General features: G+C 37.3%; 1 protein-coding gene and 1 pseudogene across 1 annotated transcript; both read right to left on the reverse strand.

Moving 5' to 3' along the window:
• Positions 1 to 1,847: 1,847 nt before the first annotated feature.
• LOC101141666 (putative protein FAM220BP) lies at positions 1,848 to 3,606 on the reverse strand. The gene has a single exon (XM_004048055.5). The coding sequence runs from the start codon at positions 3,571 to 3,573 to the stop codon at positions 2,740 to 2,742; it is 834 nt and encodes a 277-aa protein (XP_004048103.4). The 5' UTR covers positions 3,574 to 3,606; the 3' UTR covers positions 1,848 to 2,739.
• Positions 3,607 to 3,633: 27 nt separating this feature from the next.
• LOC129524733 (small integral membrane protein 10-like protein 2A) lies at positions 3,634 to 3,839 on the reverse strand (annotated as a pseudogene).
• Between the last annotated feature and the right edge of the window lie 13,222 nt (positions 3,840 to 17,061).

The raw sequence follows: 17,061 nt of genomic DNA on the forward strand, positions 1-17,061 counted from the left end.
GCAGATATCTTTGCTTTATTCCCTTTCTTAGGAGAAAAACATTCTTTCTTTGACCATTAAGTATAATGTTAAGTGTTGGAGTTTTTGTAAAAGCTCTTTATCAAATTAAGGAAGTTTCTCTCTATTCTTATTTTTCTCAGAGGTTTTTTTTTTTTTTTTTTTTTGTCAGACAGAGTCTCACTCTGTCACCCAGGCTGGAGTGCAGTGGCTCAATCTCAGCTCAATGCAACCTCCACCTCCCAAGTGCAAGTGATTCTCATGCCTCAGCCTCCCAAGTAGCTGGCATGCATCACCACACCTGGCTAATTTTTTCGTATTTTTAGTAGAGACAGGGTATCGCCATGTTGGCCAGGCAGGTCTCAAACTCCTGGCCTCATGTGATCCACCCACTTCACCTCCCAAAGTGCTCGGATTACAGGTGTGAGCCACCCCACCTGGCATTTCTCAGAGCTTTTATCATGCATCTTGTCAAATGATTTTTCTGCATCAATTGATACGATTATGTGATTCTCTTCTTCATCTTGTTAATATGGTAGGTTACATTGATTTTCACATATGGAACAAGCCTTGCTTTCCAGGAATAAACCCTACTTGCTCATAGTATATAATTCTTTTTACATATTGCTTAATTATGTGTCTATATTTATGAGGGATATTGGTCTGTAGTTCCTGTTTTGTTTTGTTTTGTTTTTCAAGTGTCTTTGTTTTTGGTATCAAGGTAATACTAGCTTTTAAAAATGAGTTGAGAGAAGGAGAAGGTGGGATTTGGGGGGAAAAAGTTGCAGACTTTTTGACTCAGGTCATTGTGGGCTTAGTCTCTATTGAGTGGCCGGGTTAATACAGGAAGCCACTCTCCATTCTTAGGCGCATTCTTGTCTATAAAAGGAGAAAGTTCAATGCCTCTAGAAAACCTCAGGTTTATTTTACTGCTTAAAGTCTGTGGCTCTAAATTCAGATCCAGAACTCATGTGGCCTGGCCAGGGAGGGTCAAGGAGTGCTTTCCTTATACCTCATGTCTCTAGGCTCTGTAGACCTAGAGGTGTGGGATGTAAGAGCCCTTACCCATAGAATTTACATATAAATGGTGGAATAAGACAGTAAGTAAATAAATGTGATTATTCTGATAGTGGTAAAAATAAATAAATAAATAAATAAATAAATAAATAAAATCACTTGAGAAGTATCCCCTTGTATTTCTTTTTTCTGGAAGAGGATATATAGAATTGGTATTTATTATTCTTTAAGCTTTGGGCAGAATTTTCCAGTGAAACCATCTGAGCCTGGAGATCTTATGTGGGGCTCTTTGCATTATTTGTTTTATATTGATAAGTTGTGGTAGTTTATGCTTTTCAAGAAAGTGGTCTATTTCATTTAAGTTGACAAATGTATGTGTTTAGAGTTGTTTGTAGTATTCATTTATTATACTTTCAACATCTACAAGGTCTTTAGTGATACCTTCTGTTTCATGCCTAATATTTATAATCTATAATTCTCTCCTTTTTCCTTTGTCACTCTTGCTAGATGTTTGTGAATTTTATAGATCTTTTTAAAGAACCAGCTCTTTGTTTCATTGGTTTTCTTTATTGTTTTTCTGTTTTAAATTTTATTGATTTCTGCTATTGTAGTCATTATTTCCTTCCTTCTAATTTTGAGTGGGTTTTTTTCTCTTATTTTCTATGTACTTCAAGTGGGAGCTTAAATTATTGGCTTGATAATTTTCTCATCATCTAATTTATGCATTTAGTTCTATGAATTTCTCTCTCAGCCCTGCTTTATACATGCCCACAAATGTTGATGTGTTGCATTTTCATTGTCATTCAGGTCACTGTATTTTTTAATAAGACATATTTATTAAGCTAAAGAACAAATTTTATTTTTCATTTTCCCCAAACACTAAAATAGCACATGGCATAGTAATTCAGCACACAACATAAACTGGTATATGCAATCACTAATCCCGAAAATGGTTAAGTCTCACTTTGGGAGTCTTTAAAACCTTATGCCCTTAAATGACCTTTATCAAAGTTATCAACAGACAACCAAAGGAGTCACCTGGAAAAACTTTAGGGTACAAGATACTGCAATTCCTAGAATCTGGGAAACTTTTTATGTGGGAAATAACTTGATTTGCTTCTCTGTAACTGAGCTATTTTTTTCTCTAGCTCATTTTTAAGGTAACAGTGCTAGGGTTCCGAGTTTGAGAAGGGATCTTCTAAAGGTAAGCTTAATATTGCAACTTTCACCACAATGCCTCTGTCTAAATTGCATTTCAAGTGGAAGGAAAGGGGTGTGAGAAGTGAAATAGAATTTTGCTGCAGACCAAAATCATTCTACAAAATGTAGAAATGATAATAGCTTACCATGAATTCAGCAAGATTTAACGCCAAGTGCAGCAGTGTAGACTTCACAAGTATCCACTTCCATTGGGTGATCAGACAAGCCGAAGGGACACACAGGATTTGGGACAGTAGCCCTTTTAGACAGTGTTGGGTGTTGAAGACAGAACTTCATGGTAAATCCGTATGTTCTAATCTGATATTTATACAGGCTATCATCGTCTCCTGAAATGTTTCCCAATTTTTTATATGTCTTTTAAAGCACAATTTAACACACGCTAAAAAATTTCCTTCCGCATCAACCGGCTTTGAATTTAAACTCATCTAAGTCTGCCAGGTCGTACAAACCACACCAGGAACCTAAGGGCTGCATAGTTTGCATCCAGACTTAATGCGAAAGAAATCATTCTAAGACATCTCTTAAAATTAATCTACTTGCATTGTTCTGCTTGTACTTTAAACTATGGCATAATGAATTTGCTAATTCAAAATGTTGCAGCGCCAGTAACCTGAGTGTTATCTGCAGACCATCTGAGGTGCTTTTAAACATTTTCTTGAATTGTATTGTTTGCTTTGAAAACATGGGGTTTAAAAGGTCAAGGAAAATGCCTTTCATCTCATCATTCAGGAGCACTTCGGGGCACGCGTGCAGTGTTGCAGACAGGATGGAATGCAGGCAAGAGAGTTCCAACTCAGAGCCCAGACCACTGGGAAAAGCACTTGGTAGGTCATCCTGAAAACTTCCCATTTCCGGCAGTTTTTGATGGCATGGCAGTCGTGACACCCGAGGCTCTCCTTTGGGGCACTGTCCCCTGTGGCTGTGGGTGGCCCTGGGCCCTCCTCCCAGCCAGTCCCGCCCCAGAGCTTCAACACCACTGCAGGACACCCGAGCAAAATACTCTGCTGGAGCAGGGAACAAACCCACAGCTGCGCTCGGAGTGGCTGCTGAGGCTGGATTTCTTCTAGCTGATTCTTTCACATATGGAAGAACTGCGCCGCCACTGGGAAGCGAGAGGCCAGCCCCGCTTGGATCCTTTCTCATTTCCAGTGATAATGCCTCACTCTGTGAATTTCCATCAACCGCAGGCTTATTCATCCAGGAGGGTGCATCTGCAGGCCAAGGGCCCTCCGTCGGCATTCTTTTCTTAAGGCTGTATGATAGTTTGTCCGAGTCACCTCCTCCGGCCCACTGCACTTGTGCCAGGCAGGTGCCGAGGGGCCCTCTTCTGTCCCTCATGCTTCGTGTTTTTGGATGCGGTGGGCCTGAGGTCACACCTTCGTCAGTCCGGGAGGGCCTTCAATGGATCTCAATATGAACCTGTAGGCGGACGTTGAGCATCGTGGAAGCCACGATGTAGAGGTAGGGGAAGTTGATGCGCAGCCGCCAGGCCAGATCCAAGAAGACAGCAGCTTGCGAGTCAGCCCCTTGCAGAAGACCCCACGGGGGCGGGCGGCGGCCGAGCCCTAGAGCCGGACAGCCAGGCCCGACAGATCCGCCGCCATATAGAGGACCGCGCTCCCACCGCCCGCCCTCTCCGCGCCGTGTCGCTGCGGCCACTGGCCTTCGCTTGGCGGGCCCAGGAAGCGAGGGAGGTGGCTGCTAGACCGGCGGGCGGGCGGGCTGCGGGAGCGGAGTCCACGCGTCATGCTCAGAGAAGCGCCTCCGCGAGCCGCGGCCTGGTTCATACCTTCTTATTTTTTCTGCATTTCTGGTTTTTGAAAAATTTTATACAAAAAGCATTCAACAAACAACAGTCAAAATGATTGTGATTGTATCCAGCCTCTATCATTTTACATTCTATGTGATTTTAAGGAATAGTCTTAAGCACCCTGAGTTTCATTTCCTTGATCCTTAAAGGGGTTTATATCTACTTCATTGGGTGTATGAGAATTGACATCCTATTATGTATAAAATGCTGAAAACAATTCCCAGCACCGAACAAAATTTGCAAGCTAATATATCATCGTCATCATCAACAATAACAAAAAATAATAGCAACATAATATACTATTATAGCTCATTACACCATGTCCCTATTTTGTGTGTTGCCTATTATTTTCATCAAAATAGAATTATCAAGTTATTTTAAGTCATTATTTGTGCTTCTGATTATTTCTTGGAATATTAAAAAACAATTTGGGGGATTGTCTTAGTCCATTTCTGCTGCCAAAACGAAATACCACAGACCGGGCAATTTATAAACAATAGAAATTGATTTCTCATGGTTCTAAAGGCTGGGACGTCCAAGATCAAGGTACCAACAGGACTGATGTCTGGTGAGGGCTGTTCTCTGTTTCCAAGATGGTGCCTTTTTGTTCCATCCTCCAGAGGAGCATAACACTGTGTCCTCACATGGTGGAAAGGATGGAATCGGACAAACTCACCCTTTCAAGTCTTTTTATAAAGGCCCAAAACCCATCCATGAGGGCTCCACCCTCATGACTTAATCACTCCCTGAAGGCCCAACTTCTTAATTCTATCACATTGGCAATTACATTTTAGTACTTGAATTTGGGGGATCAGCGGGTATAAAACACTTCAAGAATATTGAAGCCTGTAGCCAAGTTGCACTCCACAACAAGTGAATCACCAATAGTAAAAGAAAAAAGTATAATTTTATTGCTATATTTTTACAACAGCAGATTTATAAATTAAAATGTTACCTCGCCAATTTGATAGGCATAAAGTGTTACAAAATGTTCTCATTTTAACATGACATTGCAAGTAATTTCATATATTCCTCGTTTTTTATTTCTGTGAATCCTGTCTTTAGCCATTGATTTATAAATGGTCCATGTAATAATTTAACCTTGTATTTCTCATGTATTTTTAAATATTTTTCTAGTTTGTCTATTTTTTAAATTATGCTGTGCTATGCATGAAGAATTTCTAATTATTTTAATTTAATTCATTTAATTTTTCTTTTTTTTTTTTAATTTGAGAGAGTCTTACTCTGTTTCCCAGGCTGGAGTGCAGTGGCACGATCTCAGCTCACTGCAACCTCTGCCTCCCAGGTTCAAGCGATTCTTCTGCCTCAGCCTCAAGAGTAGCTGGGATTACAGAAGTGCACCACCACGCCTGGTTAATTTTTGTATTTTTAGTGGAGACCAGGTTTCACCATGTTGATCAGGCTGGTCTCGAACTCCTGGCCTCAAGTGATCCGCCTGACTCAGCCTCCCAAAGTGCTGGGATTATAGGCATGAGCCACCACACGCGGCCTCTTTCTTTTCTTTTTTGATTTGCTTAAGAAATCCTAAGACCTCTCAAAAAACATGAAATTTCTATTATAACATAATTAATTGTCCAGCTGTTTAGAACTTATTTTGTTTGTGTGTAAAAATTGTCAAACAACTTTATAGCCTCCAAATAATTACCTAGTTTCCACAACACCGTTCCGTAAATTATTCTAAATTTTCCACCAAATTTATAGCATCAAATTATCAGGTACTTTATTTTTATTTATAATATAATGATTTTCTTTTCTCTGTGTTCTATTTCTTTTATTTATCAGGTTATTTCTATGCTCGTAACTTCATTATTTATCTTTTTTATTACTACATGAAATGCATTGCATATACGAAAGTTCATGAATGAACTTTCCATCTTTTCATGACAAACTTTTCCAACATAACTTATTGATTATACTTTCCTATTTATTACTCTAAATGAATTTCAGGATATCTTTTTTATAACATATTTGTTCCTTGATTACAATTCTATCAATAAATTGAATTTGTAACATTTAGCAGCTTTTGAATACTTAATTTTTTTTCCCATCACCCTCATATTTTTTCTAGGATTTTAAAGTTTCCTTTATGTCATTTCCTAAGTTCATGGGTTCTTTTATCTGGTTTATATGTATTTCTCTCTGTTTCTAAAACATCATCGTTGCATTGCTAGTTGGGTAGAATCCTTCCTCTGAATATTCCCTAATCATTAGCATGAACACTGCTTCCCTACTTCTTTGTTCCTCAGTTATGGGAGTGCCTGTTGTGCTTTGATGTTTGAAGGGGGATTTTATTTATTTTTATGTTATTTTTTATTGTTTTTTATTTTTTTGAGATGGAGTCTTGCTCTATTGCCCAGGGTGGAGTTCAGTGGCTCAATCTCAGCTCACTGCAGCCTCCACCTTCCGGGTTCAAGCAATTCTCCTGCCTTAGCCTCCTGAGTAGCTGAGATTACATGTGTGTGCCACCACGCTTGGCTAATTTTTGTATTTTTAGTAGAGACGGGGTTTCAACCATGTTGGCCAGGCTGGTCTCGAACTCCTGGCATCAAGTGATCCACCCGCCTCGGCCTCCCAAAGTGCTAGGATTACAGACGTGAGCCACCACACCCCGCCTGAAGGAGCATTTTAAATTTCAGTGAAGGTCTCTGAATTGGGGAGAATGAAAACACACAGAGGTTTGGGATGAAAGTGGGCATGATCGGGAAGCAGAGGGGCTTTCCCCTAGTGTGTTTCTCTTCTCTGTGGAGAGCGATGAAAACAAGAGGGACATGAGGGGTGGGAACTGGAAGACTCTTCACTGCTAGATTTGCCACAAATGGCTGCAGAAACTTTCCTCATTATCCATAAATTTCAGTTTTTTCATTCGTAAATGTTAATGCTGGGAACAGATCATCTCTTAGGTTCCATTTAGAGCCCATAGAGCCCAGTGGTGAAGGGCCTGGTCCCAGGAGGCATGCTGAGCAGAGGCTGATCCTGTGCTGAGCAGATGCCGATACTGTGCCTTTCAGGTTACTCCAGGTGGGTCAGTGGGAAAACTTCACTTCATTGACAAGGCCTTAATTGTAGGGACCTTGTCAGACACCCCTTTGCAGACAGTGTCACTGAGACTGCAGTTGCGATGATAATCACAGCTGGTGTGGGGAGGTCTGTTCCAGGATCCTTCCCTATATCTGGGGACCTTCTCTGTTATTCCCCTCCAGGCCCCTGCTCTCAAAGGCTCCATGTATGTGAGGAAGCGGCTGCAGAACAGCAGAGTTCCCTTTGGTAAGAGCCTCCCCTTTCCAAGTCTCTGTGCGTGAGGAATGCACAAAACAGGGACGTGCTCCAGTGAGTTATAACAGTGTATTAAGTTACTGTTATTTTGTGGCTGTTGAGGATCATGATGGTATATTAGCTAACATGTCTTAGCCAGACACGCTCTTTGGCATTTTATGTATATAGTACTGTATCAATTCTCACACATCTATTACAGTAGCTGTAATTATAGTCCCCCTCTTAAAGATAAAGAAAATGAAATTCTGATTCAGAAAATTGCTTGAAGTCCACAGTGGGTAAGTAACAGAGCCTGGTTATAATCCTAGTGAATTTGAGTAGTTTTAAATAAACACCTTATTATGGAAGTTTCTTTCTGGCATCCATGGTTTCTGATGTCACGGGAATTGTCCTCATATAGGGAATAGAGCATTTCTCTATAGAGAGCATTCCTCTCTAAAGAGGGAAATCCTGTCAGTTGTGACAACATGGATAACCTGGAAGGCATTATGTTAAGCCAAATAAGCCAGGCACAGAAAGACAAATACCACATGATCTCACTTACATGTGGAATTTTTAAAAGTTGAATTCAAAAAAGCGAGAGTAGAATGATGGTTAACAGGGACAGAGAGTGGGGGTAGGGGGTTGGATAGATGATGGTCAAAGGGCAAAAAATTTCAGCTAAATCAAAGGAATAATTTCAAGTGATCTACTGTACCATATGGTGACTACCATTAATAACAATGTATTGTATTCTTGAAAATCATTAAGAGTAAATATGAAGTGTTTTCACCACAAAAAGTATAGAAAGTAATGCATGTTAATTACCTCAATTTAGCCATTTTACAATGTATACACATATTTGAAAACATCATATGGTATACAATATATATAATTTTTGTCAATTAAAATTAATTTTCAAAAATAAAAATAAATATTTTTAAAACTAAGACAAACTAAATTTAGCTTGTAATTAAAATCTTTTTCACAGATGACCATTACCTACTCTATTAGTCTGTTTTCACAATGCTATAAAGAACTGCCCAAGACTGGGCAATTTATAAAGGAAAGAGATGTAATTGACTCACAGTTCAGCATGGCTGGGTAGCGGGTGGCTCAGGAAACTTACAATCATGATGGAAGGCAAAGGGGAAGCAAGGCACCTTCTTCACTAGGCTACAGGAAGGAGAATGAACACAGGAAGAACTACCAAACACTTATAAAATCATCAGATCTTGTGAGAACCCACTCACAATCACGAGAACAGCATGGGGGGAAACCACTCCATGATTCAATTACCTCCACCTGATCTCTCTCGACTCGCGGAGATTATAAAGGTTACAACTCAAGATGAGATTTTGGGGGGGGGACACAGCCAAACCATATCACTTACCTTCCACTTTAATCAACCAATAAAATAACATAATATTTGGAACAAGAGTTTTATTCAAAAATGAAACTTGACATGAGGCCTGACATCAAAACATTTGTTTTGCACTGGGAGATTCAAAACAAATGGGATGAGCCCCACTTTTGCCCCAGCTTACTACCTTGAGAGAGTTTCCAGGCAGCAGTGCAGAGAGGGGAAATCCTGGCAGAGCCCAGGGGACTCCTTGAGTTGAGGAGACAGTGCTGAAAGTCTGGGGACACCAAAGCAACTAGAGTTTTCTAGAAAGAGAACCAGAGTGTAGAAAGCAACAGAGAAAGAAATTCGGAGAACTTCAGAGTACTCAGCTGAGTCTGATCAGGAAATTGATTGAAGAAATTGCCTGAGGCCAAGGAGAAAAGCTAAAAGGGTTAGAGATAACAATGTCTGATGCTTACATAGGACCAAGAATAGTGTCTCTTTTCTCCAACAAAACTGGAAAAAATCATGATTCGTGGACAATGAGTAGAGCACACTCAAGTGTTTTATCTCAGTAGTGAGAAATAATTAACCCTAAATGAGTATGGTTCTGGTCCAAACTAACAAATCTTGAAAGTAATAGCCAAAAGAATCAAACTGTTTCCAGGTAATTTAACTGCATCTGGGACAAAAGCTCAAGAATATTTATAATAGAAAAATAGTACCAATAAAGGTAAAATTTGCAATATCTGACATTCAATGAAAGATAACCAGTTATGCAGAAAAGCAGGGTAATATAATACATAACAAAGAACAAAGCAATAAATGGAAACCAAAAAACAATCAATTGAAACCAAACTAAAACTGACAGATGTTAAAATTAACAGATGAAATTAAAACATTAAGGATAACTGTATTCCATATATTCAAAAAGTTAATTAGCGATATAGAACATATAAAAAAGAATCAAATTGAAACTTCCAGAGATGAAAACAATAATTTTATAGAATTTAAAAATGCAATAGATGAAATTATGGGAAGGTTTTAAAGTATAGCAATAGAAAATATCAAAAACAAAACAGAAAGAATAGAGGATATTTAAGAAAATGAACACAGAGAATCACCAAACTCCTTTACAACTTCCAGCAGCACAATATACGTACAATGAGCAGAAAAGTCACAGACTAGTAGGAAAAAAATAGCAAATTAAGTAGATAGATACATACATACATACATAAGTATGACAAAGGCTACAGAGCACATGACAAGATTCTTAACATCATTAGATATTGGGGAAACACAAAATCAGGATGAGATACTATAATATCACTATTAGAAGGGCTAAAATTTAAAAGACTGATCATACCAGGTGTTGATAAGGATGTGGAAGAACTGAAACTCATATATACAGCTGGTAAGAATATAAAATGGCACAACATTTTCAGAAAACAGTTTACACTTTCTTAAGGTTTATATATACACCAACCATTTGATCTAGTCATGCTCACCCAAGAAAAAATGAAAGCAAATGACCATACAAATACTTGTACATGAATATTCATAGCAGATTTATTTGTAATAGGCAAAAACTGGAGTCAACTCAAAAAGAGGTAAATAGGTAACAGTGTTTAAAGAAACAGTGCAAAGGAGGTAAATAGACAAACTGTGTTATACCTGTACAATGGAATACTACTCATTGACAAAAAGGAAAAAACTACTGATACTGATACACACAACCTGAATGAATATTTAAATGGTTATGCTGGATGAAAGAAGCCAGGAATAAAGAGTATGTACTGTGTAATTTCACTTACAAAAAAATTATAAAAATGCATATTAATATATAGTGACAGAATAAATGTCTTTACTGGGATCAGAGAAGTGGAGGGAGGAATTTTAAAGATGATGGGTATGTTCATTATCTGGATTGTAGTGATAGCTCCACGAGTATGTATGTATCTCAAAACTTAAAAAATTGTTTTGCAATTTCTGTAATGTATTAAATGTCAGTTATAGCTCAATAAAGCTTTTTAAAAATTCTCACAAAGAATACTCCAGGCCCAGATGGCTTCCATAGTAAATTCTATCAAACATTTAAAGAAAAAAATACAAATTTCACACACACTCTTCCAAAGAATATAAAAAGAGAAAACACTTCCCACTGCCCATAATATCAATATATCTCTGATATCAAAATCTGGAAACAACATTACATAAAAGGAAAATCACAAGCCAATACCTCTTAAAACCACAGATGTAAAACCCTAAATGGATATTTATGAGTTGAATTCAACAATATATAAAGTATATATCATTATCAAGAAGGAGTGCAAGGTTGAATTAACATGTGAAAATCAATCAGTGTAATTCATTATTTTAACAGAATTTTTAAGTTTATCATCTCGATATATGCACAAAATCATTTCAGAAAATCTAAAATCTGCTCATGATAAAAGCTCTTAGCATACTAGTAATGGAAAGGAACTATCTAAATCTGATAAATTTAGCCACAAAAATTTTACAATTAGCACGTTACTGGTAAGAAGAAAATATTCTATTTTATCAGTAATTTATGTTTATAAATTACATCTATGTTTTTAAGATGTATTGGCTTGTGATCTTCCTTTTAGGTTTGAAAACAGAAAAGAAAAAAATGATGGTATATGTAAAAAATCTTTAAAAACCTACAATAAGGATTAAAAGTAAATTAATAGACACAGTGAATTAATGGTTTATGGATACTAACTAAACATACAAAAATATTTTTATACACTAGCAAGAAAAAAATGGAAACTATAATTTTAAAAAGAATGGTAATTACCTAGCATCAAAAATATCAAATATAACAGTAAATCTAATAAAATCTATATGAAGCCTCTACAAAGGAAAGCAATAAAATATTATCGAAAGAAATTTTAACAGACTTAAGTAAATGCAGATATATGCAATATTTGTGGACAAAAATATTGGATGTCGTTAAAATGTCAATTCTCTTCAAACTGATCTGCAGTGTCAGTGCAATCCTAATCAAAATATCAGCATGTTTATTGTGTGACAGTAAAATGACAAGTTGATTCTAAAATTGATACAAAAATTTAAAGGACTTAAAATAGCCAAGGTAATCCTGAAAGAATAGAAACTGAGATCTTACATTAGCAGAATTCAAGACTTAATATAAGTCTTAATATTAAGTGACTGTTATTAAGATAATATGGTATTTTCAAAAAGATAGACAAATATACCGATTAAACAGATTAAAGTCTAGAAACAGATTCACATATAATTGGTTACCTGATTTACTTTAAAGATACCTGTATGTTTTAATAAAGAAAGGACAGTCTTTTCAATAAATGGTTTCAGAACAATTGGATATATAAATTGAGAAGCATGAACCATTGCTACTTCACACCATACACAGAAATTAATTTTATATGGATCATAGACCTAAATGTTAAATAATAAATTTTCTAAGAAAACAGGAAACTATCTTCATGACTATGGGAATGATTAAGAGGCTGGTGCAGTGGCTCACACCTATAATCCCAGGACTTTGTGAGGTCAAGGCAGGTGAGTCACCTGAGCTCAAGAGTTTGAGACCAGCCTGGCTAACATGGCAAAACCCTATCTGTACTAAAAATACAATAATTAGCCAGGCATTGTCGCGGTGCCTGTAATCCCAGCTACTCTGAAGGCTGAGGCAGGAGAATCGCTTGAGCCGGGGAGGCAGAGGCTGCAGTGAGACAAGATCGCACCATTGCACTCCAGCCTGGGTGGCAGAGTGAGACCTTGTCTCAAAATATATATATAGATATAAATTTAAATTTTAAAAAAATGGGAAATTCAGTTTCATTAAAGTTAAGACATTCTGACCATCCAAAACATAATTAAGAATAAAAATGAAAGTCACACAAAGAAAGAAAACTGATAAAAGGGCTCACATAAGGAGAACGTAAAAAACTACTACGAATCATGAAAAGATGGGCACCCCAATTTTTTAATGAGCAAAAGTGATAAAGTGATACTGTGTATGTGTGTATTTTGTGTGTGATATGGTTTGGCTCTGTGTCCCAACCCAAATCTCATCTCAAATTATAATCCCTGCATGTCGAGGGAGGAACCTGTAATCTCCACGTGTGAAGGGAGGAAGGTAATTGGATCATGGGGGCAGTTTCTCCCATGCTGTTCTCCTAAGAGTGAGTGAATTCTCACTAGGTCTGATGGTTTTAAAAGCGGCAGGTTTTTGGTTTTTTTTCCTGTGCTCTCACTTCTCCCTCCTGCCAACTTGTGAGGAAGGTGCCTGCTTCCCCTTCGCCTTCTGCCATGGGTATAAGTTTCCTAAGGTCTTTCCGCCACGCGGGACTGTGAGTCAAACCTCTTTCCATTATAAATTACCCACTCTTGGGTATTTCTTTACAGCAGTGTGAAAATGGACTAATACAGTGTGATAAAAACATCAATGTAATCATTAAAGCAATGAAGTTAAAACAAGATCCTTCCTGCACATCAATCACAATGACTAACATGAAAAATTATTTAACATAATAAATGTTGGGAAAAATACAGAGCAACTGAAATTTTTATATGCTGCAAATTGGAGTATAGTTTGATAAAACTACCTTGTAAACCTAGAGTATTGACCAAAGTTAAACATATGCTATTTTATGACCCAGCAGTTCCACTCCTAGGTCCAGTCAAGAAAAATTAGTGTATTTGTACACCAAAAGAAATGGTCAAGAATGTTCAAAACTACTTTATTTATTACAACCAAATGCTATAAACAACAAAAATAACTATTAACAGTAAAATGAAAACATAGATTGTGATATGTTAAAACATGGGATAATACATATAAATAATTTAAAAAAGAACTGTCACTACATGCAACAAGCCAGATATAGAAGAGGCAATAATGCATGATTCTATAGAAAGTTCAAGAATAGAAAAATTAATTAATGGTGATAGATGCTAAAAGGGTGGTTACCTCCACAGATGAGAGGGGATGTTATTAACTAGAAAAATGTCCTAGGGAGCTATATGTGATGCTGTAAGTGTTCCATATCCTGACATGGAAGACAGTTAGTTGTATTTGTTTATACATAGGCAAAAAGTCATTGAGTTACATCCTTAAAGTTTAGAACTTTATATGAGTTATGCCTGAATAAAAATTAATTAACTACAATAATAATTTTAATAATGTAAATAATTTTTTTAAGTTAAAAATTAAAACAAGGTTCAGAAGGTTCCATCTCTGTTAAGCTAAAAGGTGCACTAAGTAAAAGTCTGTGAAATCCTGGCACAGAAACAACCACATCAACTTGAACCCTGATAATCTGAGAAGGCAATTTCTCCAGCAGCCAAATGGAGCTCCAAGAGCAGCTGACAAGTTCCCTACCCATTTGCCAGCAAATACTAGATCAGAATAGGCTGTCTCATCACCTAAAGATCAATAAACAGAAGAACATGGAAAAGAAAATTTTAAAAATACTGCACTATATAAAGGGAACCTCACCCAAGACTGTCAGAGGAAAGGCATGTTACTATTTGATTTCTTACAGGAAACTTTGAGCAATCCTTTGGGCAGCATGTAAGAAGATACAACTTTCATGAATATAAGAGAAACCTACGAAATTAGAATAGGTTAAATGATTAAGGAGGATGAGATAAAGGAAGATATGTGCTCGATTCAAAAATACGCCCTGGGCAGCATGCGGTGGCTCACTCCTGTAATCCCAACACTTTGGGAGGCAGAGGTGGGAGGATCATTTGAGGCCAAGAGTTCAAGACCAGCCTGGGCAACACAACAAGACTCTGTCTCTATAAAAGGATTTTAAAATTAGTTGGGCATGGTGGAGCATGCCTGTAGTCTCAGCTACTCAGGACACTGAGGCAGAAGGATCTCTTGAGCCCAGGAGTTGGAGGCTGCAATGAGTTATGATGTCACCATGGCACTCCACACTGCATGACAGAGTGAGAACCTCTCTTTCTACGTGTGTGTGTGTGTGTGTGTGTGTGTGTATGATAAGCATAGGAAGTTCCAAAATTATTTATACAAAAATAGTATTAATTGGGTTTTTATTGGGTTAGAAAGGATAGTTGGACTAGAGAAATAATAGATTATAGGGAAGAGTGCAAATACTTGGAGATCTTTGAAAGCAAAATTTTGAAAACTATGTAAGGTTATGAGTGAAGACAGGACATGATCAGAAAATATTAAAGTTAATTCAGTCATCAACCATTATTATCCCTCTAGTTTAAGTAACATTGGAGATGATTCCGGATCCTGGAGACTGCCTACGACTTCCAGGACAGGGACAATTATTCCAGGAATCTCCCACTTTGTTGCTGCCCTTTTGTCAGCTTTACCAGGAAGATTGAGACAAAAGAATTCTAGATCTGGTGGGGACTCATCCCCTGTTCTCCCACTACCCTAAATATGTTGCCTGAAGCTCGCCCTCTTGACCTACAAACACCACCCCCACCTCTACCCCATCTGGAAAGATATGACTTTGCCCCATACTCATAGATAGAGGAGGTGGAGGGCTGGGGGGAAGATGGTAGGCAATCAACAACTCTGTTATATCTGGATTTGCATTATAAACGATGACATAAACCACTTCACTGTGCCTCTGTAGTGCTTTAGGTCTGAACCAGTATTGTTTCCGTAGAAATAGCCTGGAAATAAATCATATGAAGGTTATAAGGAAAAGTATATGAGTACAGAAACAAGATAGCAAAAAGAATGGGAGAGATAGCTAAATAGAAGAAAAATAAAGGTGGACTTAAGAGATTTAAGAAACAAAGGGCATGTGTGAAAAAGGGAAATGGTCTGAAAGAGATGAGAAAGAAAATTAAAAGGGAAAGTGAGGAAAGAAGGCAGGAAGGCAGGAAGGAAAGAAGGAAGAAAATATAAAGAGGGAGAGGAAAAGAAATAAGGAGGGAGAGAGAAAGGAAAGAAGAAGAAGGAAAGGAGAGCAGGAGGGGAGGAGGGAGAGGGGAAGGGAGGAAGAAGAAAAGGAGAAAGGAAGGAAGAGAGAAAGGGAAGGAGGGGGAAATTTACAGCACTATTCTACGCTCTACAGGAATTTTCACTGAATAAAAGAAGCAGTCGTCTTAATTTCATGTTAGAGCACTTACCAAATAATGTTTCTCAACTATCTTCTTTAAAAATACTGTCCCCATTCTCCAACTTACTATGAGTAAAATTAGGAAAATACTAGGAGTGGTCTTTTCAAGTTTCCTTCTTTTCATTGTCTGATAATACAGAACAAAATATTCTCTCCTTCAGTAAAAAGAAAGTCATGAGATGTCATTGTGCCCTTTTTCCTCATTGGAAAAAATTGCCTGTGTCCTCAACAGGATCAGATAAAGAACCCGCTGAGTATTATAATATGAAGGCTCAGACATATATATTTATAGCAAAAGGCAAAGATTAAGAGGTAAATACTTAGAGACTTAAAAAAATGCCAGATGTCAAGCAAATGTTTAAGGTTAACAGGGTCCACAAGAGTACATTAAGATGAAAACATAAATAAACTTATCCTAAAAGCAATTTAAAATACATTTGGTTACAGGAAAGATAATTATGGAAGAAACTACCAATTGTTTACAACCCAAAATTTCTTGAAAATTATTCAAGTAGAAGACTTGGAGGGCAGAGAGTTGAAGGAAGAAAAACAAAGTGGTATTGGAAATATAAAGTACTATGGGAAATAAAGCATAACCAGAAATTAGATGTTAGTGCCTAAGCAATATGTGGTGGACCATTAGCTATATTTGGCATTCACAAAGACAGGAGTTGCAGCAGAACGGAAAGAACCAATTTGTGAACATCTTTATCGTTCTTTTTTCTTTCCTAAGAAAACTATCCATGTTTCTTAACAGCAGTTAATAGCTTTATCATATCTGCCCCAATGATGAATATTTTGTAGCCGAACGTAATTGTAGAAATATGCTAAATAAAATAATAATGATTTGCCACATAAGAAAATTGTTGATCCCTTCGGAGACCAAAGCAAGCTGTGGCACTGAACATTTAACAGTGTAAGGATGTAATCATAACTGCTATTTTTCTGGACACTATCCAAAGTATCCACAAGATTTCAAACACCCCAGGCATTGGATGTTCCACAGGGCAGCTGGTCATCTTACTCCAATTTCTAGCTGTCACTATGAAGCCCCTATAAATTGGAGATTAATAAGAAAATGACATTGTGCAAGCTGATGTAATAGGAAAGAAAACATAAGATTTATATGATGAAGTTGTATTTTTTTAAGTAATAAAGTGTTACAGAAACAAATGAACTCCTATTAGTTTTCTATTGTTGCTGTAACGAATTATCTAAAACTTCATGGCCCAAAATAACACAGAAATCAGACAAGCATCTAACTTGCCTAAAAT

The sequence above is a fragment of the Gorilla gorilla genome, chromosome 13 (assembly GCF_029281585.2).
Source record: "Gorilla gorilla gorilla isolate KB3781 chromosome 13, NHGRI_mGorGor1-v2.1_pri, whole genome shotgun sequence".
In the NCBI taxonomy this organism is placed as follows: Eukaryota; Metazoa; Chordata; class Mammalia; order Primates; family Hominidae; genus Gorilla; species Gorilla gorilla.